Below are 27,103 nucleotides of genomic sequence, written 5' to 3'. Positions count from 1 at the left end.
ACGTGATCGATCTGATTGCGAGTATTTCGATCAGGAGACAACCATGTAGCTTGATGTATCTTTTTATGCATGAACCTCGTGCTTGATATGACCATGTTTCGAGCACCGGCAAAGTCAATCAGCCTCAGTCCGTTAGGAGAAGTTTCATTGTGTAGGCTGAACTTTCCGACTGTAGGGCCAAAAACACCTTCTTTGCCCACCCTGGCGTTAAAGTCGCCAAGCACGACTTTTATATCATGACGGGGGCAGCGCTCGTATGTGCGTTCTAATTGTTCATAAAAAGTGTCTTTCACCTCATCGTCTTTCTCCTCTGTCGGCGCATGGGCGCAGATGAATGATATATTAAAAAATTTTGCTTTTATTCGAATAGCGGCGAGACGCTCGTCCACAGGCGTGAACGCCAGCACTTGGCGACAAAGTCTCTCTCCCACCACGAATCCGACGCCGAAACTGCGCTTATTCGCTCTCTAAAGCATCAAATAAGTTAAAATTACGTACTAAAGGGCAATTAAAAAGCAATTAGAAGAAGTTAGTCCGTGGAACAACATTGTAAGTTACACGCAAAATGATACGATCGCAGTTGTCGCAGGTAATTGATAAGTGTAACAGAGGTACAAAAAAGAAATGTGTAGTGGCGCTTGTAGCCGAATTAACATTCCTATCTCACCTTTACTATATTTCTACTTGACAGACTATTTTTTTTTTTTTTTTTGCATAAGATTAATAGAATGTACATTCTTCGATCATAAGCTTCCAATCAAAATTTTTGATTGAATTTTAGTACAATTATATCTAGACCTTTTTAAATACCTACCATATCTATGCTATTATTACTAATTAAAACTATGTTATATATACCTACTATATCTACTTTAATAAATCGATCTGCAGTAAATAAAGATAGTATATAAATCTCTTACTTGAGAGAGCACCTTTACACGATGATTTTTCGCCCTCTTTATGTAAAAGTAGCTGTGAAAACACTCGGAAATTAATATTTAAAAAGAAGTAAACAAAAAAGATAGGTTGGAAAGTTATTGTGTAAATGGGCTCAAAGCAAACCAAGCTTTATTCACAGTTTTTGGAATATTTTCATTTCTGTTTGGAACACATTTTTGTTTTGATGCCGAATTAACTTTTTATATGAAATAAATAAACTGTAAGCATTCTATAATATACTCTTTATTTAAAAAACAAACCAATACACTTTTTTTTTTGCAATAGTAACATTTTAAATCCGTTCCTACAAACCGTATTGCTCAGTGGATCAACGTTTTAAAAGCCATCAGTACAGATGCTGTGCATAATGGAAAAACGTTTTAACTGCTATTGCGCTTGGGATATGAAACTTTTTTCCAATGAAATAAGTTTTAAAATGACCGCTTACTTGTAATTCGAAATTGAAATTCCTCAATTTTTTTAATATAAATTATTAATGTCATTGTTTTGGACAAGCCAACAATACAGGAACAAAAAACAATCACAAAGCCTCCAAAAAACGTTTTTTTTTTTCTTTCCTGTAAAAAAACTATTTTGTCATGTACAACGTTATTCGCGGCTCCGCTTCCATTAGTAATGTGCACTAGTTTACTTGACTTGTTTGACACCAACAGCTCTTCGTTAGCTTATTTTTCTACAGGCGACTTACTTAGATGTATGAAATGATCTGCTACTAAAGCAGAGCTAACCTCTAAAACAGCAACATAACTAAAACAATAAAATGCTGAAACAAAATGTATATATTTGTAATTGTATACATATTTTGAACTTCAATAAATTACAATGCTCTTAGTATATGTGACCCGGTCTATGAAAAGGTGGCTTATGACTCAAAAAAAATTTTTCCACTTTTTTCTGGTTTCAATAGTTTTCGAGACGCTCTTTCACGTGGTGAAAACTAGAAAGTCTTAACTTGCTTAGAAGTGTACGAAAAATGTAGAGAAAGAAGAGCACAAATGAAAGACGATGACGCCTTTGGTTCCTTCGATGCCAATTTGGTGGCTGGTGAAGCATCCTCAGATTTTTTTGATAGCATTATTTTCGATGGCAATGGAGCCAAAATATTGGCCAGAAACTGGTTTGTGCTTTGCCTTTTGGGCATGACTGTTCATAATGCAAAGGAAAAACTACTAAGAAACTGAAGAAATGCATGGTTTATCTTTAACAGCTGTTTCTCGCAATTTCTTTTATGAGTCATAGGCCACCTTTTCATAGACCAGGTCACATATAACTATTTCTTAATAAGGACCCATTTATGGTATATAATCCATTCCGATTTGCCATTGTAAGTTTGAGTTTTTAGTTTTATTTCTCAGCATATATTTCTTTTCTGCTGCTAATTTCCAGTTAGTGCCTTTTAAAAGAATATTTTGATTACGCAATATATTTTTGTGCAAAGTACCATAATCATGAATAGTCGGTTCTTGGTATTGAATTTTAGCCGATTTAACAACGCGAGTCCATTGTGATATAAAAAGCATGCGTAAAGGTCTTAAAATAACATAAAAAATCAATTCCGCTAACGAAACGAAGCTAAACCCAAAAAAGAGTCCAATTATGCCACCAATGTTTGCTAAAAGTAAAATAATAAAAATGTATAGGCGTACATATAACACCGTAAGTATACAAAAAAATATAGATAATCTCACTGAAGAGATTTATTTACGAACAATACTTACACAAAAAATCGGTTGCACCAACAAAATCCATATTTTTCTCACTTCTATAAGTCGTATCTTTGAAGTATATATTAACAATAGCCACATTTTTCATCCAATATTCATCGCTCATATTTTTTTCAATTTGAACTTTATGTTTAAAATCGTCAATGATCAGAGGTGCAGAGAATGACGATGATGAATATTTCAAATCATTGCATGATCCTAAACACTTCAGGGCACAACTTGATTCTTCTATAATCATTGTTTTAAGACGTATACGCTCAACACAACTTGTATCATAAAAACTACAAATACTGTCGTTATCATGCAGCATCGGCTTGAAGAAGGGTATACAATTGCAATTACGGTAAATTTGACCAGCACTACACTCTGTAATACAGTTATGTTCAGTATAAGCATTATAAATGCGTAAATGCCTCTCATCTTCAAACAAACATTTTCTTGAACTTTGTCTTATATCGCGTACATACTCATCCGACTCAATTCTTTCAGCGCGTATACTCATTTTCGTTTCATAACCCGGCTCAAGTAGCATGCCAATTTCACGCATATGTGGCACTTCAAGCGCATTATGTAGCAAAATTTTAAAACCTACACCATCTGACGATGAACAATAATAGTTGTCCCTCTCAACATTTAAGATAACGTTGAGACCTAAAGATTCGCCAATGCCAACACTTTTCATTGGTATAAATTTTTCTGGTAAATCTTTTGAATAGCCTTTATCTGGACTCCAGTAGACAGGCATGTAGTCCATTGGATGATTATACACACTGTTAAGGAATGATTTGCTAATTGTGCTAAAATTGAAATAAGATAGATAATTATAATCTATAAAATTAGCCCTAAATGTATCTTAAATAATGGCCCTAGTTACCTTCGATACAGCAACTTGGGATCAACAATATTGAAAGTGCAACACAGTCCATTATCGGTGATGATAGAATTAAAAATCTCAGAGCAATTAAAAATCCGTCCACCATATTTACATTCCAATAGCATTCTTTCACAGGATTGAGATGTCTACGTGAATATATTTTTATGATCATACAAATCTTAGGATTAAGAAGTAAGTCTTAAAATACACCAATGTTCTAATTCTTAACTAGTTTGTGAAAAACATGGTTTAAAATCTTTATCCCAAATCGGGGCTTTTATAGCAAAATGAAATGATTCAACACGCACTTAATGCCTCAGAGCCCAAGTCTCCAACCCAAATAAATACATACTAAGGTTTTAAATATTTGTCATTCCAAACAAAATTTACATCCGACGCTGCCTAGTTTTGAAAAAAAAATATCGGATTTGGACGAGCTGAAAGCAGATTCTATAGCTATCTGGGATCCTCTAAAATTTGTTAATTTATTACTAAGAGTCGAAAAAGTATCGTCACTGCCACAACGTCCAATTAAAAAGAGTGACGTTCCCTCTTATAGGTAAGAGATATTAATGGACGTTGTGACAGCGCACTGCCCTCAAGTGGTCCAATGAAACCAGGCTAATCCTTGTAACAGCAGCCCTTGTGATTTCCCTAAAATAAATTCCAATCACGTGCAAGCGGGTATATGCACAGATATCTATACAACGGTAGTAACGATCTTTCCCCTTTCAGCACTTCATACACTAAGGTAAATGCATGCATGTGGTAGTTAGATAACTAGAGGGATGCGTATACGAGCATACACGCCCGCTATGACATTCAGCTAAACAGGGGCAGAAAGGCTTTGCTGTATGGTGACAAAGATAAGTGCCGCAAGATACATTTTGGTATATAAGGGGGTCCGCTTAGCATTCGGTATCACAAAAATCGAAAGTCGCGGTCTTAGTGTTGCTTTTCCAAAAGCAGTGAAACAAAGTGAAGTTTATTTCAAACAGTGTACAGTGCCAAAAAAAAAAAATTTGTTTGAAAAATAAAGTTTTATTTTAGCAAGTACGGGTTCCACGAAAAGTGTCGCGCGTTAAGTAAAGTGCGACTGAAAGATCAAGTCCCTGGTAATTTTGCCCAGGACCATCAAAATCCTGGAACCAAGAAGAAACACGACCCGGTTGGAGGTCAGTTTCCTTTTTCCTTCATATTGCTGATTTTTCGGTAAGTAAAATGTGATGTTTTTAGTGATTGTTTTATGTGAAGTGAGAAATTCTTTTTTGTGAAATGTGCATTGTAAGGCTGCACAACAATTTTAATATTTATCAATTTTCATTCCCATTTGTTGTGCATTAATTTTAATAATTCTAATTTTTGATTTTTATGATAGAAGTTTTTTTCTTTTGTTTGTGAATTACATTTTTTTATTAAAGTCTTCAGCTTCGGAAATTTAAGGAAAACCAAAATTCCTTCGATCTAGTCGAAATAAAAAATTCCTTTTTGATTCCTTTTTTTGTTAAATTTTTTTTATAATGTTGTGCAGGCTTGATAATTTTAACGCAGTGAAATAAATGCAAGAATTACCAAAAAGTAAAATTTCTAGTGTGTGGTTACTTTTGAATAAGAAGTGAATTAAAAATCAAAAGTTTTTATAAAAATGTATGTGAAATCGTCTGTTTTTTTTTTTTATACTCAGTTGAGCAGAGCTCACAGAGTATATTAAGTTTGATTGGATAACGGTTGGTTGTACATATATAAAGGAATCGAGATAGATATAGACTTCCATATATCAAAATAATCAGGATCGAAAAAAAATTTGATTGAGCCATGTCCGTCCGTCCGTCCGTCCGTCCGTCCGTCCGTCCGTCCGTCCGTTAACACGATAACTTGAGTAAATTTTGAGGTAACTTGATGAAATTTGGTATGTAGGTTCCTGAGTACTCATCTCAGATCGCTATTTAAAATCAACGATATCGGACTATAACCACGCCCACTTTTTCGATATCGAAAATTTCGTAAAACGGAAAAAGTGCGATAATTCATTACCAAAGACAGATAAAGCGATGAAACTTGGTAGATTAGTTGAGCTTATGACGCAGAATAGAAAATTAGTAAAATTTTGGACAATGGGCGTGGCACCGCCCACTTTTAAAAGAAGGTAATTTAAAATTTTTGCAAGCTGTAATTTGTCAGTCATTGAAGATATCATGATGAAATTTGGCACGGACGTTACTCCTATTACTATATGTACACCTAATAAAAATTAGCAAAATCGGAGAAAGACCACGCCCACTTTTAAAAGAAAAATTTTTTTAAAGTAAAATTTTAACAAAAAATTTAATATCTTTACAGTATATAAGTAAATTATGTCAACATTCAACTCCAGTAATGACATGGTACAACAAAATACAAAAATAAAAGAAAATTTCAAAACGGGCGTGGCTCCGCCCTTTTTCATTTAATTTGTCTAGGATACTTTTAACGCCATAAGTCGAACCAAAATTAACCAATCCTTTTGAAATTTGGTAGGGGCATAGATTTTATGATTTTAACTATTTTCTGTGAAAACGGGCGAAATCGGTTGATGCCACGCCCAGTTTTTATACACAGTCGTCCGTCTGTCCTTCCGCATGGCCCTTAACACGATAACTTGAGTAAATTTTGAGGTGTCTTGATGAAATTTGGTATGTAGGTTCCTGAGCACTCACCTCAGATCGCTGTTTAAAATGAACAATATCGGACTATAACCACGCCCACTTTTTCGATATCGAAAATTTCGTAAAACCGAAAAAGTGCGATAATTCATTACCAAAGACAGATAAAGCGACGAATCTTGGTAGATGAGTTGAATTTATGACGCAGAGTAGAAAATTAGTAAAATTTTGGACAATGGGCGTGGCACCGCCCACTTTTAAAAGAAGGTAATTTAAAAATTTTGCAAGCTGTAATTTGTCAGTCGTTGAAGATATCGTGATGAAATTTGGCATGGACGTTACTCCTATTACTATATGTACGCCTAATAAAAATTAGCAAAATCGGAGAAGGACCACGCCCACATTTAAAAAAAAATTTTTTTAAGTAAAATTTTAACAAAAAATTTAATATCTTTACAGTATATAAGTAACTTATGTCAACATTCAACTCCAGTAATGACATGGTGCAACAAAATACAAAAATAAAAGAAAATTTCAAAATTGGCGTGGCTCCGCCCTTTTTCATTTAATTTGTCTAGGATACTTTTAACGCCATAAGTCGAACAAAAATTAACCAATCCTTTTGAAATTTGGTAGGGGCATAGATTTTATGATGTTAACTGTTTTCTGTGAAAACGGGCGAAATCGGTTGATGCCACGCCCAGTTTTTATACACTGTCGTTCGTCTGTCCTTCCGCATGGCCGTTAACACGATAACTTCAGCAAAAATCGACATATCTTTAATGAACTTAGTTCACGTACTTACTTGAACTCACTTTATTTTGGTATGAAAAATGAACGAAATCCGACAATGTCCATGCCCACTTTTTCGATATCAAAAATTACGAAAAATGAAAAAAATGCCATAATTCTATACCAAATACGAAAAAAGGGATGAAACATGGTGAGGTAATTGGATTGGTTTATTGACACGAAATATAACTTTAGAAAAAACTTTATAAAATGGTTGTGACACCTACCATATTAAGTAGAAGAAAATGAAAAAGTTCCGCAGGGCGAAATAAAAAACCCTTAAAATCTTGGCAGGTATTACATATATAAATAAATTAGCGGTATCCAACAGATGATGTTCTGAGTCACCCTGGTCCACATTTTGGTCGCGATCTGGAAAAAGCCTTCACATATACAACTACCACCACTCCCTTTTAAAACTCTCATTAATACCTTTAATTTGATACCCATATCGTACAAACACATTCTAGAGTCACCCCTGGTCCACCTTTATGGCGATATCTCGAAACGGCGTCCACCTATGGAACTAAGCATCACTCCCTTTTAAAATACTCATTAACAACTTTCTTTTGATACCCATATTATACAAACAAATTCTAGGGTCACCCCTGGTCCACCTTTATGGCGATATCTCGAAACGGCGTCCACCTATGGAATTAAGGATTACTCCCTTTTAAAATACTCATTAACATCTTTCGTTTGATACCCATATTGTACAAAAGCATTCTAGGGTCACACCTGGTCCACCTTTATGGCGATATCTCGAAACGGCGTCCACCTGTGGAACTAAGCATCACTCCCTTTTAAAATACTCATTAACACCTTTCTTTTGATACCAATATTGTACAAACAAATTCTAGGGTCACCTCTGGTCCACCTTTATGGCGATATCTCGAAACGGCGTCCACCTATGGAACTAAGGATTACTCCGTTTTAAAATACTCATTAGCACCTTTCATTTGATACCCAAATCGTACAAACGCATTCTAGAGTCACCCCTGGTCCACCTTTATGGCGATATCCCGAAAAGGCGACCACCTATACAACTACCACCACTCCCTTTTAAAACCCTCCTTAATACCTTTAATTTGATACCCATATCGTACAAACAAATTCTAGGGTCGCCCCTGGTCCACCTTTATGGCGATATCTCGAAACGGCGTCCACCTATGGAACTAAGGATATATCCCTTATAAAATACTCATTAACATCTTTCATTTGATACCCATATCGTACAAACGCATTCTAGAGTAAACCCTGATCCACCTTTATGGCTATATCCCTAAATAGCGTCCACCTATAGAACTATGGCCCACTCCCTCATAAAATACTCTTTAAGACCTTTCATTTGATATCCATATTGTACAAACAAATTCTAGAGTCAACCCTGATCCACCTTTATAGCGATATCCCTAAATGGCGTCCACCTATAGAACTATGGCCCACTCCTTCATAAAATACTCTTTAATGCCTTTCATTTGATACACATGTCATACAAACACATTCCAGGGTTTCCCTCGGTTCATTTTCCTACATGGTTATTTTCCCTTATTTTGTCACCATAGCTCTCAACTGAGTATGTAATGTTCGGTTACACCCGAACTTACCCTTCCTTACTTGTTTGTATTGTGTTGCATTGTCTTATTTGCCTATTCTTGCATTTATGAACCGAATATGTGTTTGTGTGCTTATGATTTTAGTGTGTGTGTTCTTCCATTTTTTCCAGGAACGAGAAGCAGTCGTAGGCCGCGACTTAGACGAATTTTAAGAAAGACTAAATCTGCCTAGGGGGTTTAAAGCAGAAGGAGAAGATAGTGGGTAGAGGACGTCATCCACCAGCCTGGAGAAAAGCCCACGAAAGTTTTTAAAGGGGGTAGCAATAAAGCGGCATAATTCACGGAGATACACGCAACACAACATAACTACTTTTTCCAACAAATTGCGCCAACACAGAATCATACCTACGCAAACGAAATTCATCATTCGCATACACAAACACAAAGTTGGTAAGACAAAATTTACACCAATACACGGACACGTACACATTTCCACAACGCAATTGAGGCAACATTGTTGGGTAGACACGTCAACATTAACTCAACTTCCCACGCAAGCAACAATCACTTTAAAACATAAGGGGGACTCATGTAACCTTATAAATGCCTTATAAAGTGTGTAAACGTATAAATTTATCTAGTGCGTAAACGAGCTGTCAAATTTTGTATGAAAAATCATTTACACAATTTGGATAAATTTACGCGCACATTTCATTGTGTAAACACGGTAAACTCAAAGGAATGCAACCTTGCAGACATTACAGCAGGCATTTTCATCAGAAATCTCCAACATCAGCAAGTAAAAGCGTTTTAGTTTTGATATTTCACTTAATCTTGGCATTTTTATACTCAGTTGAGCAGAGCTCACAGAGTATATTAAGTTTGATTGGATAACGGTTGGTTGTACATATATAAAGGAATCGAGATAGATATAGACTTCTATATATCAAAATAATCAGGATCGAAAAAAAATTTGATTGAGCCATGTCCGTCCGTCCGTCCGTCCGTCCGTCCGTTAACACGATAACTTGAGTAAATTTTGAGGTATCTTGATGAAATTTGGTATGTAGGTTCCTGAGCGCTCATCTCAGATCGCTATTTAAAATGAACGATATCGGACTATAACCACGCCCACTTTTTCGATATCGAAAATTTCGAAAAACCGAAAAAGTGCGATAATTCATTACAAAAGACAGATAAAGCGACGAAACTTGGTAGATGGGTTGAGGTTATGACGCAAAATAGAAAATTAGTAAGATTTTGGACAATGGGCGTGGCACCGCCCACTTTAACAAGAAGGTAATTTAAAAGTTTTGCAAGCTGTAATTTGGCAGTCGTTGAAGATATCATGATGAAATTTGGCAGGAACGTTACTACTATTACTTTATATGTGCTAAATAAAAATTACCAAAATTGGATGAAGAACACGCCCACTTTTTAAAAAAAAATTTTTTTAAATTCAAATTTTAACAAAAAATTTAATATCTTTACTGTATATAAGTAAATTAAGTCAAAATTCAACTCCAGTAATGATATGATGCAACCAAATACAAAAATAAAAGAAATTTTCAAAATGGGCGTGGCTCCGCCCATTTTCATTTAGTTTGTCTAGAATACTTTTATTGCCATAAGTCGAACAAAAATTTACCAATTCTTCTCAAATTTGGTAGGAGCATAGATTCTATCACGGTAACTGTTCTCTGTGAAAATGGGCGAAATCGGTGAAAGCCACGCCCAGTTTTTATACACAGTCCACCGTCTGTCCTTCCGCTCGACCGTTAACACAATAACTTGAGCAAAATCCGATATATCTTTACTAAACTTAGCCCACGTACTTATCTGAGCTCACTTTATCTTGGTATAAAAAATGGCCGAAATCCGACCATAACCACGCCCACTTTATCGATATCGAAAATTACGAAAAATGAAAAAAATGCCATAATTCTATACCAAATACGAAAAAAGGGATGAAACATGGTAACTGGATTAGTTTATTGACGCAAAATATAACTTTGGAAAAAACTTTGTAAAATGGGTGTGACACCTACCATATTAAGTAGAAGGAAATGAAAAAGTTCTACAAGGCGAAATCAACAGCCCTTGGACTCTTGGCAGGAATACTGTTAGTGGTATTGCATATATAAATAAATTAAGAGTCCCGACAGATGTATTTCTGGATCACCTGGTCAAAATTTGGTCGATATCGCGAGAACGCCTTCACATATACATCTAAGGGCCACTCGCTTTTAAAACCCTCATTAATACCTTTAATTTGATATCCATATCGTACAAACACATACTAAAGTCACCCCTGTCCCACCCTAATGGCGATATCTCGAAAAGGCGTCCACCTATAGACCTAATGCCCACTCCCTCTTAAAATGCTCAGTAACACCTTTCGTTTGATACCCATATCGTACAAACATTCTAGAGTCACCCCTGGCCCACCCTAATGGCGATATCTCGAAAAGGCGTCCACCTATAGACCTAATGCCCACTCCGTCTTAAAATGCTCAGTAACACCTTTCGTTTGATACCCATATCGTACAAACATTCTAGAGTCACACCTGGCCCACCCTAATGGCGATATCTCGAAAAGGCGTCCACCTATAGACCTAATGCCCACTCCCTCTTAAAATGCTCAGTAACACCTTTCGTTTGATACCCATATCGTACAAACATTCTAGAGTCACCCCTGGCCCACCCTAATGGCGATATCTCGAAAGGGCGTCCACCTATAGACCTAATGCCCACTCCCTCTTAAAATGCTCAGTAACACCTTTCGTTTGATGCCCATATCGTACAAACACATTCTAGAGTCACCCCTGGCCCACCCTAATGACGATATCTCGAAAAGGCGTCCACCTATAGACCTAATGTCCACTCCCTCTTAAAATGCTCAGTAACACCTTTCGTTTGATACCCATATCGTACAAACATTCTAGAGTCACCCCTGGCCCACCCTAATGGCGATATCTCGAAAAGGCGTCCACCTATAGACCTAATGCCCACTCCCTCTTAAAATGCTCAGTAACACCTTTCGTTTGATGCCCATATCGTACAAACACATTCTAGAGTCACCCCTGGCCCACCCTAATGGCGATATCTCGAAAAGGCGTCCACCTATAGACCTAATGCCCACTCCCTCTTAAAATGCTCAGTAACACCTTTCGTTTGATGCCCATATCGTACAAACACATTCTAGAGTCACCCCTGGCCCACCCTAATGACGATATCTCGAAAAGGCGTCCACCTATAGACCTCATGCCCACTCCCTCTTAAAATGCTCAGTAACACCTTTCGTTTGATACCCATATCGTACAAACATTCTAGAGTGTCCCTTGGTCCACCTTTATGGCGATATCTCGAAAAGCGTCCACCTATAGAACTAAGGATTACTCCCTTTTAAAATACTCATTACCATCTTTCATTTGATACCCATATCATAAATACACATTCTAGAGTCACCCCTGGCCCACCCTAATGGCGACATTTCGAAAAGGCGTCCACCTATAGACCTAATGCCCACTCCCTCTTAAAATGCTCAGTAACACTTTTCGTTTGATACCCATATCGTACAAACATTCTAGAGTCACCCCTGGCCCACCCTAATGGCGATATCTCGAAAAGGCGTCCACCTATAGACCTAATGCCCACTCTAAAATGCTCAGCAACACCTTTCATTTGATTTCCATATCGTACAAACACATTCTAGAGACACCCCTGGTCCACCTTTATGGCGATATCTCGAAACGGCGTCCACCTATGGAACTAAGGATCACTCCTTTTCAAAATACTCATTAACAGCTTTCATTTGATACCCATATCTTACAAATATATTCTGGAGTCACCCCTGGTCCACCTTTATGGCGGTTTCTCGAAAAGGCGTTCACCTATAGAACTAAAGCTAATTCCCTTTTAAAATACTCATTACCACCTTTCATTTGATACCCATATCGTACAAACACATTCTAGAGTCACCCCTGGTCCACCTTAATGGGGACATCTCGAAAAGGCGTCCACCGATAGACCTAAGGCCCACTTCCTCTTAAAATGCTCAGTAGCACCTTTCATTTGATACCCATATCGTACAAACAAATTCTAGAGTCAGCCCTGGTCCACCTTTATGGCGATATCCCTAAATGGCGTCCATCCATAGAACTATGGCCTACTCTCTCTTAAAATACTCTTTAATACCTTTCATTTGATACACATGTCATACAACCACATTCCAGGGTTACCCCAGGTTCATTTTCCTTATTTTGTCTCCATAGCTCTCAACTGAGTATGTAATGTTCGGTTACACCCGAACTTAGCCTTCCTTACTTGTTTAATTTGTATAACAATCAAAAAAATTTAATTTGGCAATAATACCGCTGATAAACAATCAAGTTTATCAAGAGTATTACTAGGTGCGTTCATATAACAGCGTGTGTAAATGGATATAATTTTACACCTTATAAGTTTATATGCTTTCATGAGTCCCCCTATAGTTGGTGGAGGCGCACGCAACTTAGCGCCAGCAACAGCATTTGGCAACACACACTCAGCAGCACAACATCGGCTATATACATAACCCACATTTTTGATGCTCAACACAGATTTAGGTCGGCAACATTCGACACAACATCATTCCGGGCCTAAAGAAAAGGTAGAGCGCTCACTAGGAGCTTACCGCAGCGGCTCTCACTGAATTGAATTTCACCACACCAGCACTCTACATTAAAGGGTATCACGATATGTATAAGAAAAGCTTTTTTTTTTTCAAATTTTAAATTATTAGATTTGTAGATTTAAAAATTTCTTTTATTTCCATGAATTTCCTTTAAACATTGTATAAGTTTACAATTGAAGACCAACCACAAAAAAAGGAGGGAAAGGAAAGGTTCGTTGAATTCTTGGAATTATTTTCTTTGAATCATAAAACTTATACTAGATCTTGTTTGGGTTTTTTTTTTTTTTTTGAAATAACCTCCCTGGTCGTGAGGGAAAGTGAAAACTTCCAACTGCATATAACCTCTGCACTTGTTATATTTATACTCGGGTTTTAGTGTAAAAACACTTAACCCCATTTATAACAATTTAGATTTTTCAAGTCACTCACTTACCAAATTTTCTTTTATTACATTTTTTTATGGTAACGAAAATAATTGGCATATTGGTTTAATTAACGCACAAAAATATTAATTTCAAAAACGCGACTTTTTTTTCTTTTTCTTTTATTAACTTTTTTTACATCACACGTTATTAAGCTAGAGATCCAGAGGCAAACATTGTCCTTGATCGCGGGCACGCGGCCAAAGGCCTACTAACTGAACAAATAAGTATACTATTTTTGCTTTGAATGTCTTTTTTTGTCCTCCACTTTCAGCTTCGTACGCCGCATTTGGTACCAAACTCGGTTGACAAAGAGAGGTGAGTTTGATCAACAAGGTATAACATACACACTATATAGACAGATATACACATTCCTTTCTTTTTTTTTCTTTTGATAAGATATGCATATACACACGTATGTACATATATTAAGAAGTTAATAGGGTTTTTGCGAAAGCTTGCCTTAGAGCAAGTGCAAGCAAAATATCTGAATAGGCGTTAGCACGTACCAATTTTAGGGGGTTTTCTTTTGTTGGAATAATGCATAAAGATTTTGAAATAAAATAAATTACCTTATTATTAATTTTATTAATCGAATTTAATAAAACATTTTGTTGAGAAGATAAATATATAAATAGATTAATAATAATAAGGAAAAGAATGTAAATTTTGTAATAGCGTAGCCTGAATACTTTTTAGATAAAATTTTGGAAGATAATTGAAACTGGGTAATTGAGTAAAATTACTTTAAAGGTTAAATTTATTGAACTTTAAGTTCTAACAGTAGTACCTACTAATAGTTCTATGTTTGATTTTCTTTGGTAATTTAAGACAACAAAATTGTGAATAAAGAAATTATTGTAAATTTGTAGAGAAATATTCAGAATATTTATTTATATGGGTTGAGTCTATAGGGCAATAACAACAGGTATGTCAGGCTAAAGTTTCTTTTCTTTGTTGGTGCAGGTGTTGCCCTTGTGGCAAGTATTGCAGGTGAGTTGAGATAGTTGTAGGAGTGATGGACAGGGACTGAAGACTTAGTGACGGACGATGTCAGGAAATAGGGGACTCCACTCGGGTGACGGAGCCATAGTGGAGTCCAAGGCTGTTCACCCTTTTGTGAACAGAAGGGGTGGGAAGGCTCCACACCTGAAAAGGACTGGTCATTTCTCCCGCTTTTTCTATCTATTTTCCTTTTTTTTTGCACAAACACGCACATCTAGGCATGAACCCTTTTTTGCTATGTAACTGTGGGAAGGAGACGTGGCAAAAACCGCGCCCCTAAGCCGATGAGCCTCAGCCGGGCTACAACCATGCCGAGCCGCCACTCCTCCTCTCCCAACACAAGCAGTTGTGTAACATCCTGTTCATGCCGTGTCGTTGTAAGGCAGTGGTTTGTTAACCGTCGAAATCTAAAACTGCTCAACTACAGAGGAAACCTCATCAGCTAAGTAAAATAAATTACGCATTAGTAATTAATATACATACATATAATGGATAAAATTGGTAGAAATTGAATTCAATATGTTAGAGAATACAGTTAGTTACTATTAAGAGAAGAAAGAACAGATTTTTTAATGCAAAAAGGCGAGTCCGAACATCAAATGTGCTAGAGCGGAAGGGCTCATTTAATTCAAAAGTAAGAATTGTTTTTGGACTGATTCTATCCGATCAATATGAACCTGGTAGCTGGGGTACCAAATTATTGCACCATATTCTAATATCGGCCTGACTTATGTTGTATAAAGAGCTTTAGTAACGTACGGGTCTCTAAATTCTTTAGACCATAGCTTTACAAAACGCCAGAACGCCTGTATCCTTATTAACAGTTGCAGTAATATGAAGGTTGAAGTTAATTTTACTGTCCATATTAACACCAAGATCTATAAAATTGTATACCTGTTCAGGATTATAATTGTTGAGAGTGTAGGAAGCTGGCTGAAGTAATCAACGAGAAAAGCACAAAAATTTGCATTTTTTTAAGATTAAGTGGCATATAGTTGATGGTGCAAAGCATTTCTTTGAGTTCTATCAAGAAGAGAAGACGATATCCATTGCGCGAGACCTGGTTGAAAGCCCAGAATATCCAGTTTATAAATAAGTAGCGAGTGACATACTTTGTCAAACGCTTTACCAAAATCTGTGTATACAACGTCCGTGTGCATGTATTCTCGAAACCCATTTGAGACACGAGTTGTGATTTCAAGCAAATTGGAAATTGTGAGTTTTCCCTTGTAAAATCCTTGTTGGCAACTAGCAATTGATGTAGAGATCGGAAGTGTGAGCTTCAAATAATTTTGGAATAGCGGAGAGCTTAGCTGTGCTCTATAGTTTTCAATTAGAGACCTACTCCCGTTCTTATGAAGGGGAATGAGAAAAGATTCTTTCCACGCTGGCGGAAAGATTCCAGACTTCAAAGATAGATTAAACATGTTAGTTAAAGGCTTATAAATATAATCTTAGGGGGGGGGGGGGGGGGACGGGGGGAGGCTGATATATGAATTGTCAACCCTGCTAGCGGTTTATGATGCAAACTTTTCCAGACGATCCCGAAGCAGTTGCGAAGGGATGGAGAAACTAATACTGAAATAATATGTATATGGCCGGGAAACAGTCTTTGACTGATCCGGAAAAAATATTGAAAACAGTCCCAAAAGCAGTCAAGAGCGGAAGCAATCGCAAAAAGCCTCGAATTTATTCCACAATGATTCAGATATAGTCACAAAACGATATAAAGAAAATAATCCCAAAACGCTAAAAAAAAACAAGCTCGATAAGATCACGGGATATAACATTTTCAAGTGAAATGAAACTTTTTTTAAACCCAATGGAACTTTTTTCCAGTCAGATGAAACCTTTTTCAAATCAATTGAAACTTTTTCCGAATAAAATAAAACTTTTAGTTGACTTAAAAATGTTTCTCACGATTTCAAAAAGGTTACATAAACTGAAAGTTATAGATACTTAAAAAAAAAGTCTGTTGTAAAAGAATATTTTATGATTGGTACTTAAGCGTTAAAACTTGTAAAAAATAAAAGTAACTGTTCTCATAAGAAGTATACACTTCTCCAAAAAGTACAGATAGTATATTTCTTCAGAATATTCAGTGGCCGAATCGTAACATACGATCCGTGATCGAATGCCGTTTTTTAAATCACAATAGCTCTGAAATGGTATATCGGATTAATGAAATATGTGAACTAGGGACAACGCGTGCTCACTGGATCCATGATATATTATTTTTTTAAATTTCTAGATTTTGTTGGCTTTATTTAGTATGATTAAATATGTATGTTTGATGAGCTTGAGGCCGCAAAGTAAATAAAACACGTTTATTTTCATTTTAAAAATATTTAATTGGTCGATATTTCGACTTCAACCTGAAGTCATCATCAGGAACGCAAAGATGTGCTTGATCGACTGGCACATATTTTTAAATAGTTTGATTGCCTAATTTTTATCGCTTGAGTGAAAATTGTTTTCGAATGTAACGATTCCATTGCAGATATCTGTGCAAAAAATGTCATCCAAATCGGCCTAGTTATTCTGGCTTGAGTAAATCACAAAAAACTTTTGAAAAGTTGTCTCCTCCAAGAGCGTGGGACCACACCTAAAAAAATATATATATAAATATATATATATTGGCTCTTTGATGCGATCTGGGCATTCACACATCCAGCCTTCAAGTCTGTATCTGTAAAAATGAGGGGACAATGCCTCTTATCTAATCGATCAGTTTTATGGGAGATATATGCTATAGTCGTCAAATTCTGTTCAACAAATGAATAATGAACCCGAAAATACACTCTAATACTAAAGTCGTTAGAGATTTCCCAAGAGTTGAGACTAGTTTGCTTTTCACAGGCTGAAAGACGAACAGAGCTAGTTCAACTCAGCTCGTCATGCTGATAATCTTCATGTATAGTTGTTGGTGGTTCTTTCCCTGGCATTCGCAAATACGGGACCAATTCAATTCAAATGGAAAGCGATATTTTTTTATGCAAGAGTATTTTAAAACTTATGTAGATTATTTCTTATGTGTCCTCGAAGCTATCTATGTATCTACCTCGTAAATTAAATTTTTCATATTACTCCAATCGGATATTGCATCGGCAATAGCGTGGTTGACTTTCCGTTTACACATCATTTGAATTATGGCATATTTAAAAGAGAACCTGGAAATCAAAGAAAAAGTTAATCATTGAGATTTGTGTGCTGAGAAGAGCTTTTTTTTGGAATTGCATTAGCTCTTATGGAAGAGTTGCACATTTAAGGTAATAAATAAAATTCCTTAACGAGATTCGGAAACGTGCCACTCAGGGTTAGAACTTCACCACAAACATAACATCTACTAAAACTAAATTTGGTAAAAAAAAAACCGAAACGGCTTTACATATATAAAAAAACCTTCTATATAAAAAAATGTTCAAGGTTACATCGCGGTGCGATCTTCTAAATAGTTCTAACCCTGACACCACTCTTCTCCATATTTTCTTATTTATAAAAACTTACTCTGATAATTTCTCCACTTTTTTCTTTGAAACCTGATTAAGATTGCAAATGGTGACTGCAGGAAATGGTTCGTCTGTGATGTATGAAGTTTTTGGATTTATGCTTACAATCATAGGCGTGTAGTTCCATTTTTCGTATATCTTTGCAACAAAGTAAGCAGTGCCCAATACAACGCAGATGAAGGATATAGCGAAAAAGAGCCTATGTTTGCAATGTATGAAAAAAAAAATAAAAAAAATTTTATATAAACAGTAAGCGGTGTTAATAAAGACTATAGAAATGCTTCTGCTTAAGTTTTTAACCCATTGAGAGCTTTCAGCAAACACGACTGTTGATCAGTTGTAGACTGATAAATTTCTGAACGCACCATTGAGTAGTTACGATCCACTCAACGCACAGTGTTTCGTGTACACCAAGCTAGCTGGACAAAAACAAATTTATTATTCCAAGAAAAGTGTAATGAGAAATGAAAGAAAACAAACAAAATAACGGGATTTTTGCTTTTTTTTGATATTTTTTCTCATATATATTAAGTAATTGAAGTAAGAAAGCAGGAGTGGCCGTAAAATGCATTGATTAATTTGCAAAATTTTTGTTGAATATTAAGCTTCATATTTCTTTTAAGTGAACACTTTTATATAATTTTTTTGATGGATTCTAAGCTCGAAGGTAAGTAAAATTTTTTAATAGTAATTCTTTCGCAATTAGAGTATTTTCAATATATTTAACATTCCGTTATTAAGAAGAAAAGGTATTTTTTCTCTATATTTTTAACTTTAGGGACAAAAAAGTTACATACATCCGCCGACATCCGGGCTAAATTTTACATGTGTTATAGTCGCGAGTATTCTCTAATAGCCCAAAGAAAAAACCATTGCGAATTCTTTACACATCTATTTTTAATTTTTTTTTTTTGTAGATTTAGCTATCTCTACATATAAAATAGGATGTATGTACGTACCAGCTCCGACGAGATATTTGAACCTTTAAGGCTGATCTACAAACAGCAAAACCAATCCCCAGGTACAGGAAACAAACACGTATCCATAAAATACACAAAAATAAACGCGCAAGGTCAAAAAGAGCACACCGAAAGCAAAAAGGCGAAGATCACTGACTTCAACCTGCCACAACCTACCGCACCTGTCACCAAGGCATAAAAACAGGTACATACAAAGCAATCCTAATGCAGGTATAACCACACAGGAACGATACACAAAACAACCCCATTTGGTAGCATCTACGCCAATACCTGAATGTAATATAAATACTGCGCAACTGATAACAAATCAGAACGATCAACGACACTTAAGATGGCAGCACAACAATCATCAACTATTCACCCTGTCGGAAAATCAAAAACACAAAGCAGCTTAGTTATAACCGTACCAAGAACGGAGTTTTTTGACATTTGCGTTCAACATTCGAAGGAAACCAGATATAAAGAATTATTGAGTTTTGTTATACTTAAGTACGATTTAAGCGAAGCAGCCGAGTATTCGATAAAAAGTTTAAAAATAAAAAAAAAATAGATGTAAGGCGCGATAACCTCCGAAGAGATCTAAGGCCGAGCTTCTCTTCCAATCTGCGTCGTGCTCCTCTTGATTTTTCCCTACAAATTGGCCGGACGGGACCTACATGTTTTATGCCGACTCCGAACGGCATCTGCAAGGCAGATGAGTTTTCACTGAGACCTTTTCATGGCAGAAATACAATCGGAGCGCTTGCCAGACACTGCCGAGGGGCGACCCCGCTTAGAAAAATTTTCTTCTAATTGAAAAATCTTATTTCTAAAATTTTGATGTTGCTTTTCCCGGGAGTTGAACCCAGGGCGGAGCACGCTACCATCACACCACGGTGGCCGCCGATAAAAAGTTTAAGCTTACAAATATCGGCATATTCGTCGAAGCTGGATCAAAAGTGGAACACTTCTGGAAGACATAAGGAGCGATTTTTGAATAAAAACTCGGAGTGGCTTTCGGGTCCAGACTTCACATTTACAATAACGGTGGATTCAAAGTTGTCATCAGACCAACCAACCACTTCTTCAGGTAACCCCGGCCCAGGAAGACGAATGAAGGACTTTGTTAGCTGCAGTGAAAAAACCAAACGGCGTCGAGCGGATGACCTCTTGCAATCTAGAAGTCCTGGTGAGTAACTTTATGCGGCAGAAGTATCAACGCGTATGTCCGGCAACAGAAATGTTATAAAAAAATCACAGGAATCCACTCAAATATCCGGCAAAAAGATGACATGTGAGCCAGATGCAAGATGCTTGAGCAATGTAGAAGCTTTAGCATACTATGTAGATAGTAAGTCGACGAATCATGGGTACAAACCGACTCGGAAATGGAGCATCAAGGCCGGCCATAAGGTTTATCCATCATTTTATAGTCTAAGAAAAGCTAAGGAAGAATGCTATCCAAATGAAATTGATGTGGGTGAAACACGTGCGGAAAATGAAGTCCAGTCAGTATTAGATAAAACTGTTGAGCATTTAGTTTTAGCAAATCAAGAAGTTTTTGTTAGTTTATTACCTACAGCACATATAAGCAAAAGTTTACATGCAGTTCTGACACTGATGAATTTTTGTTTATATTTTCCTTCGTTCCTCTTCAATTACAGGATGAAAAATGTAACATTGTTTGGCAGAATCTTCGACCTTCTTCTACCAATTAAATTTATTTTTTCTAAAGAAACAAAAGATTTTATTGTTTTTGAAACGAACAAAGTTTTAGAGGAGATAAGTGCGTTGTTGTCAACAAAGTACTTGCTCGAAGAATACGAAGTTTCCGTAAATCACAATATGCTTTTAACAATGATTGACGGAAAAGTTTGCAATGCCTTGACTGAAACTTCTTCCGCACAAAAGAGTTATATTTGTGGTGCCACTCCAAAAGATATGAATAATTAGTTACGGGACTTTACGCCTAACCGAGATAATCTTGATTTTGGTTTGTCTACTCTCCATGCATGGATAAGATGTTTTGAATGCCTGCTTCATATAATTATCGCCTCGAAGTAAAAAAGTGGCAGCTTAGGAATGAGGCAGATAAAGAGTGTAAAGCTACGTTCCAACGAAATCCAGAATAAATTTAAAAGTGTACTTGGATTGATAGTAGATAAACCAAAACCAGGTTTCGGCAATACCAATGACGGCAACACTGCTCGTAGGTTTTTCGAAAATTCTGAGGCTAGTGCTGAGATTACGGGATTGGATGTAACGCTCATCAAAAGATTCGACACTCTCCTTCGCGCATTAGCATCTGGGTACAATAAAAATATCCAAAGATTTGAAAAATTTGCGGTCGAGACTAAAAAACTATACATAGATCTCTATCCATGGTTTAATATGCCTTTTACATTTCATAAAATCTTAGTGCATAGTACTGATATTATAAAATCAGCAATTTTAACTATTGGTCAACTTTCTAAGGAAGCACAGGAAGCCCGTAACAAAGATTTGAGACGATTCAGGGATGATAACACACAAAAGCAGTCGCGTGAAGCCACGAATAGAGATCTTATGAATATGTTGCTTATAACATCGGATCCTTTAGTTAACAGTTTTAGGGAGATACCTAAGAAAAAATTTAAAAGTCTGACTTCAGAAATCCCCAATTTACTGTCCCCCGATAATGTTGAGGAGTCAATAAATACCCCAGTTGTTTCAAGCTTTCACAATAGTGTTGCTGATGCTCATGACTATTCCACAAGTGACTCATCGAATGAAAGTGATGATAGCGAATAATAACATAATTATAAAAGATAACCTACCCTATAACTTTTTATTGGATCAGGTTTTATTTAATTTAAATCTATTGTCTTTTCTACTTTGTATTATACTTTACTTTTAAGTTTTTGTAATAAGTTATTTTCACATAATTAATTTAATTATTTACATTGTTGTTATTATTATTGTAATTAACTTTTACATTCCTGACTGGTACTATAAAAAAATTTTGTAAAAATTGTAGTGCCAGGATAAATACTCAAATAAATACAAAATATGTATGTACATATGTACAGGCACTCACATAAATAAGTAGACACCGCTTTTTGGACAATTCTTACAATCTTCGCTTTCGCAAATTTATTTTAACTAATTTCCCATAAGAAAATTTGTCACGGTCTATAACAAAAACTAAATTATATTTAAAAAATGTTTGAAAAATTCGACGAATTTTCATAAAAAATTTTAATTTTTTTTTCGGAATTTTTTAGAGTATTGAGATTTGTAGTCAAATTCAAATTCAAATTTATTAGTTGAACAAAGTGGTTGTGACAGTAAGACGGAGTCTTTTATAGCACATCGTCCGTTTTATAAATACAATATAATTACCATAAAACTAAATTCGAGTTTAAGATTAACAATAAAACGATTTTCTTATAATTCATATTAATGTTAAAACTAAACTTAATGTTAAACCTTAAATACACACTTAAGACTAAAGAGTAGAGCCATTTAAATATGGTAGGAAAGAAAAAACAGAGATAGGAAGTGAAAGAGATGTAGTCATGCAGTTATGTTGAAATCACAATATTCACGCTGAGCTGAAGTAATCATGGATCACCTTATTGTAATTGCTCCTACTCAAAGCACCCTTGAGAAAATCAGGTATAGAGTTCCAAAGCTTTACAGCATTTGCAAAAAATAGCCTCGATGAGGCCAGATAGTAATATTTGGGGATTATCAGATTGCGGTGCCTACAATACTTTGGGAATTTAAGCTTTTCGTAAAGATATTGAGGGGTTTTGAACTCGATGAGCTTGAACATATAAATACAGTTTCGCGCCTCAATGTACTCAAAAATACTGCATCCTAGTATTTCGCGCTTAAATAGAGAGATGTGATCATATTTCCTTAGGCCGTAGACATAACGCGTGATATTGTTGAACGCAACATCAATTTTGTGGTACGAGGCAGAATCAAACTGACTATAAACTAGCTCTGAGTACGTTATGTGTGGGACTATAAGCTGAACAGCTAGCTTTTTTCTTGTCTCTAAGGGAGTAAACGAGGCAGACCTTCTTAATCTGCGTAAAACCGAATAAACACTACTCACGACTTTATTAACGTGGTCAACACAGTTCATTTTAGAATTTATCACAAAACCTAAATTCCTAATTTTGTCAGTAAACGGAAGAACACTATTTCCAACTAACAATTTAGGAATATCTTCAACGTGCGCAACACTGTTACTAATGGGCAACACATAGGACTTTTGAGCATTTAAACAGAGACAGTTTTCAAACGCCCATTTCGAAATTGCAGACAAATCACTATTAATTTTAAAACACGAGACCAACACGGCTAGACAAATATAATTGAATGTCATCGGCATAAGTATGGATATTTACGTACTGGCAAACAGAGAACACATCATTGACAAAAAGACTAAACAGGAGAGGGCCTAGTACAGAGCCTTGTGGTACACCCGAGGAAACAGTACATGGTTTTGATGCAGAGCCTTTGCATAACACTCTCTGGGTCCTTCTCGCCAAATAACTAGCCATAAGCTTTACAGAACTGTCAGAGAACCCAAAATAGGACTCAAGCTTTTTGCATAAGAGATTATGGCTGACTGAGTCAAATGCTTTAGAGAAATCAAGGAGACACAGGAGAGTAAGGTCACTATTATCGAATTTTACTCTTATATCGTAAAGTATTTTTATTATTGCAGTAGAGCAACTATGCTTGGATCTAAACCCTGATTGGAATGGGCTTCAAAGATGGTGATCTAGGACATATTTTGAAATTTGAGAAGCCATCAAGGACTCACACACTTTTTCAAAAGCAGATAAGATGCTAATAGGCCTATAATTACTAAGCTCGACTGTATTATTTATTTTTGCGACGGGAATAATCAACGCCTTTTTCCATTCCTTTGGAAAACATGACGTTGTGAAGCAGTGGTTAATAATATGTGTGAGAGTTCCTAAAACATATGGCAGCAATAGTTTCACGAATTTCAAACATATTCCATCTTCACCAATTGCATTGGACTTAATGGCCATAAATGATTTTAGAACCTCTTCCTCCGACACTGTCCTAAACTCAAAGTTATTCTCCGGTGAAAGGTTTCTGGTTATATGATAAGGTACAGGATTGACCCGGCGGTTGCCTGAGCTAACAAAATAGTCATTAAGGGTATCCGGATCAACCTGACACTCAGATTGCTGCTTACCATGTATATTTAGAATTTTCAAATTGCGCCATAAGTCTTTTGAAGGTAGTGAGGGGTTTAGCTTATAATCGCAGTACATCTGTTTCGCTTTTCTGGTAATATCAGTGGCTTTATTCCGGGCGATTTTATACTGCGACCAGGCAAACACGGTTTTGTTCCTCTTCCACTTGGAGTAAAGCTTGTTACGATTTTTAATTGCATATCTCACTTTGCCGTTATACCAAGGAACAGAGTTAGTTTTAACACTCACTTTTTTTAGAGGGACGTGTGTATCATAAAGTTTACCAAGAGTTTTATTCAAAAAGTTCAGCTTCGCATCCACCGTAGCAATACTCCAACACGCGGTCCAGTCGACATTAGACAAATCCCAAAACAACGAGCGTACATTTATAGACTTAAAATCACGATATACAGTAGTAAGAGTATCAACAGGGCAATTAAAGGTAACATCCAGTGTACGAAAAACTAAGTCATGGCCCGAAATAAAGCTAATTTGGTCAAACTTAAGAACTTGGTCCGGACTTGACGTGATAAAGAGATCTAACAAGCTCCATTCAATTTAGGTACAATAAAGTAATATTCTTAAGTCCTTTAAATTTTTTTGGATCTATGTCACTTACTCACATTAGTTACTGCATATGAAATAAGTAAATGTATGCATATGAAGTAAAATTTTGGAAAAAATAAAAAAAAGATCATATGCCTGAAAAAATGACGTAGTTGTAATAAATGACTGCATATGAAACGGAAAATCTCATAAAATAATTTTTTCCAGCTAGCTTGTTCTACACGAAACACTGTGCAACGGTTGGAAATTTATGTTAAATTACTGAGCAGACATTTTTTTTGCTACATTTGCTCAACGTGTTTATTCGACTGTCTGGCTGTTTTTTGACATTTTAAAGTATTGGTTATGAATAAAAATTTTCCACTTAATATTGTAGTGAAGTGTAAAAATAGTTTAAGTGGTATTATTCTATAAAATGTATGTATAGTTAGTTGTTTCATTTGACTGTTGGCTCAACTTATCATTCATAAAACAAAAACTTCTATCACTTAACTGAAGGAAACATGTTTGCAACGTATCAACCAAAATAGTGTTCGCTGAAATGGCCTGTTTTAAACCGTTTATTCTCATTTTGAACTTTTCTTTACACCAACTCATGTCAAAATTCTAGAATCTCGAGAAAATTAGTTGCTAGTTTTTTAATAATGTGGCCCGATGAGTTATACAATATTTTTCTTTATTTTACTACGTAACCACTTTTGTCTCCTACAAGGCTTCATTAGCTCCTACCTTTCTATGGGATATAAACTTTTATTCACTATATATTTTAGTCCATGTATTGAAGTATTTTCACAATAATCTTGCATATTTCGATACACAAAAGCTTTAACTTTTTTCTTTGAAGACATATTTTTGTAGTTAGTTTGCTTCATAGCTAAATGCGGATCCTGGTTGTTGCGCTTCCGACGATATCTCGAGTATAAATGTCGAACGCTCTCATTTCAATAATCCTCTTCATATTAGTCAAATTCTGTAAGTATAGGATATACAGTATCTAAGTGTAGAAATATGCATTGTAGTATATTTTCATATGTTTCTGGCTACTTACTTACCATATAATTAACTATAATAAAGTAATTTTAACAAAACATGCCTCAAAGTAGCTTCACATACACAAACATACATACCTACAGAAATATATATATATTACTAATCATTTTTGTTCAAGCGGAGGAAGTTTTGTTACCTTAGATTTATGATTTAACTGCTTAATTCATTTAGCACTTTATTTAGTCGTGTAAACTTCAATAATGTGTTGTTTATTTTTTCACTTAAGTGGCTCATATTATAAATATTGTGACGAATATTAGCAACACTAAGGGATACTATCATCTCTAAGCCGATACTAGGCAGTGACTTGTATGCACATCAACAAATCAATCATTTGGTCTATACATATGTCCATACAAGCAGCGGAGAGAAACGCACAAACACATACATATATCTGAGATACTCCCAAAAGTAGGCAATCATCGGTGGAAGTATCACTCACATATACACGCGCATATGGCTATGCGAGAAGCTATAGAAGCTAGTTATAGCTGAGAAATTTATAGCTGGTAAACAAGTAGTAAATTCTAGAAATAGAAACGCCTAGAAGTATGCGAACGAGACATCACAGAGTATAAAAGAAGTTAAAGCTGAGTAAGCTGTAATCAGTTTGATTTAAGCAAGCTATTAGTTGTGAAGTATAAGTGTTATTGTGAAGTACTCTAATAAAGACCATTTTGCATTATTGAGTGTTGGAGTTGTTTATTCGACATTTTAGCGATTCAAACGTTTGCAGAAGGTTGGAAATAAGCAGGAAGCCCGCATATCCTCGAGCTGGAGGCACAGGATACAAATATTTTACAGTTTGAGGAAAAAATCGAGGCCAAGGTGGATGCTTTGAGAGGACGTATCGAGAAGTTGCCCATCAGTTTCAACGAGTAATCCAAAGGTAAAAACACCATCCTTTGACGGTTCTATTCCTTTCCATGTCTTTAAGCTACAATTTCAGAAGACCGTAACAGTGAACAACTGGAATGCTGAAGATAAAGTTGCTGCACTCTTCGTAGCAATTAAAAGACCAGCTGCCGAAATCTTACAGACTAATCCAGAGTACGAACGGAACAGTTATGAAGCATTGATGGCTGCTGAAGAACGACGGTACAGAAGCGAACACAGGAAAAGGATCTACCAAAAAGAATT

At 35.9% G+C, this 27,103-nt stretch overlaps 1 protein-coding gene across 1 annotated transcript; it reads right to left on the bottom strand.

The window, feature by feature from the left end:
* Nucleotides 1-1,721: 1,721 nt before the first annotated feature.
* LOC137249194 (pickpocket protein 28-like) lies at nucleotides 1,722-25,744 on the bottom strand. The gene is made up of 6 exons (XM_067780490.1): nucleotides 25,643-25,744; nucleotides 18,158-18,358; nucleotides 17,712-17,820; nucleotides 3,559-3,704; nucleotides 2,679-3,481; nucleotides 1,722-2,572 (listed from the first exon to the last, which is right to left on the bottom strand). The coding sequence occupies exons 1-6, from the start codon at nucleotides 25,717-25,719 to the stop codon at nucleotides 2,253-2,255; spliced, it is 1,656 nt and encodes a 551-aa protein (XP_067636591.1). The 5' UTR covers nucleotides 25,720-25,744; the 3' UTR covers nucleotides 1,722-2,252.
* Nucleotides 25,745-27,103: the final 1,359 nt, after the last annotated feature.

This window comes from Eurosta solidaginis, chromosome 4 (assembly GCF_040869045.1).
Source record: "Eurosta solidaginis isolate ZX-2024a chromosome 4, ASM4086904v1, whole genome shotgun sequence".
In the NCBI taxonomy this organism is placed as follows: domain Eukaryota; kingdom Metazoa; phylum Arthropoda; class Insecta; order Diptera; family Tephritidae; genus Eurosta; species Eurosta solidaginis.
This window is presented reverse-complemented; position numbering and strand designations above follow the sequence as displayed.

Bases quoted from the DNA above. Each gene is read 5' to 3' on its own strand.
- LOC137249194 (XM_067780490.1), bottom strand. From the start codon at position 25,719: ATGCAAGATTATTGTGAAAATACTTCAATACATGGACTAAAATATATA. The intron at 3,705-17,711 runs GTAGATACATAG...ATATTCACGTAG, and splicing joins TGAAAAATTTAATTTACGAG to ACATCTCAATCCTGTGAAAG. The intron at 2,573-2,678 runs GTAAGTATTGTT...TTTTACTTTTAG, and splicing joins TGGTGCAACCGATTTTTTGT to CAAACATTGGTGGCATAATT.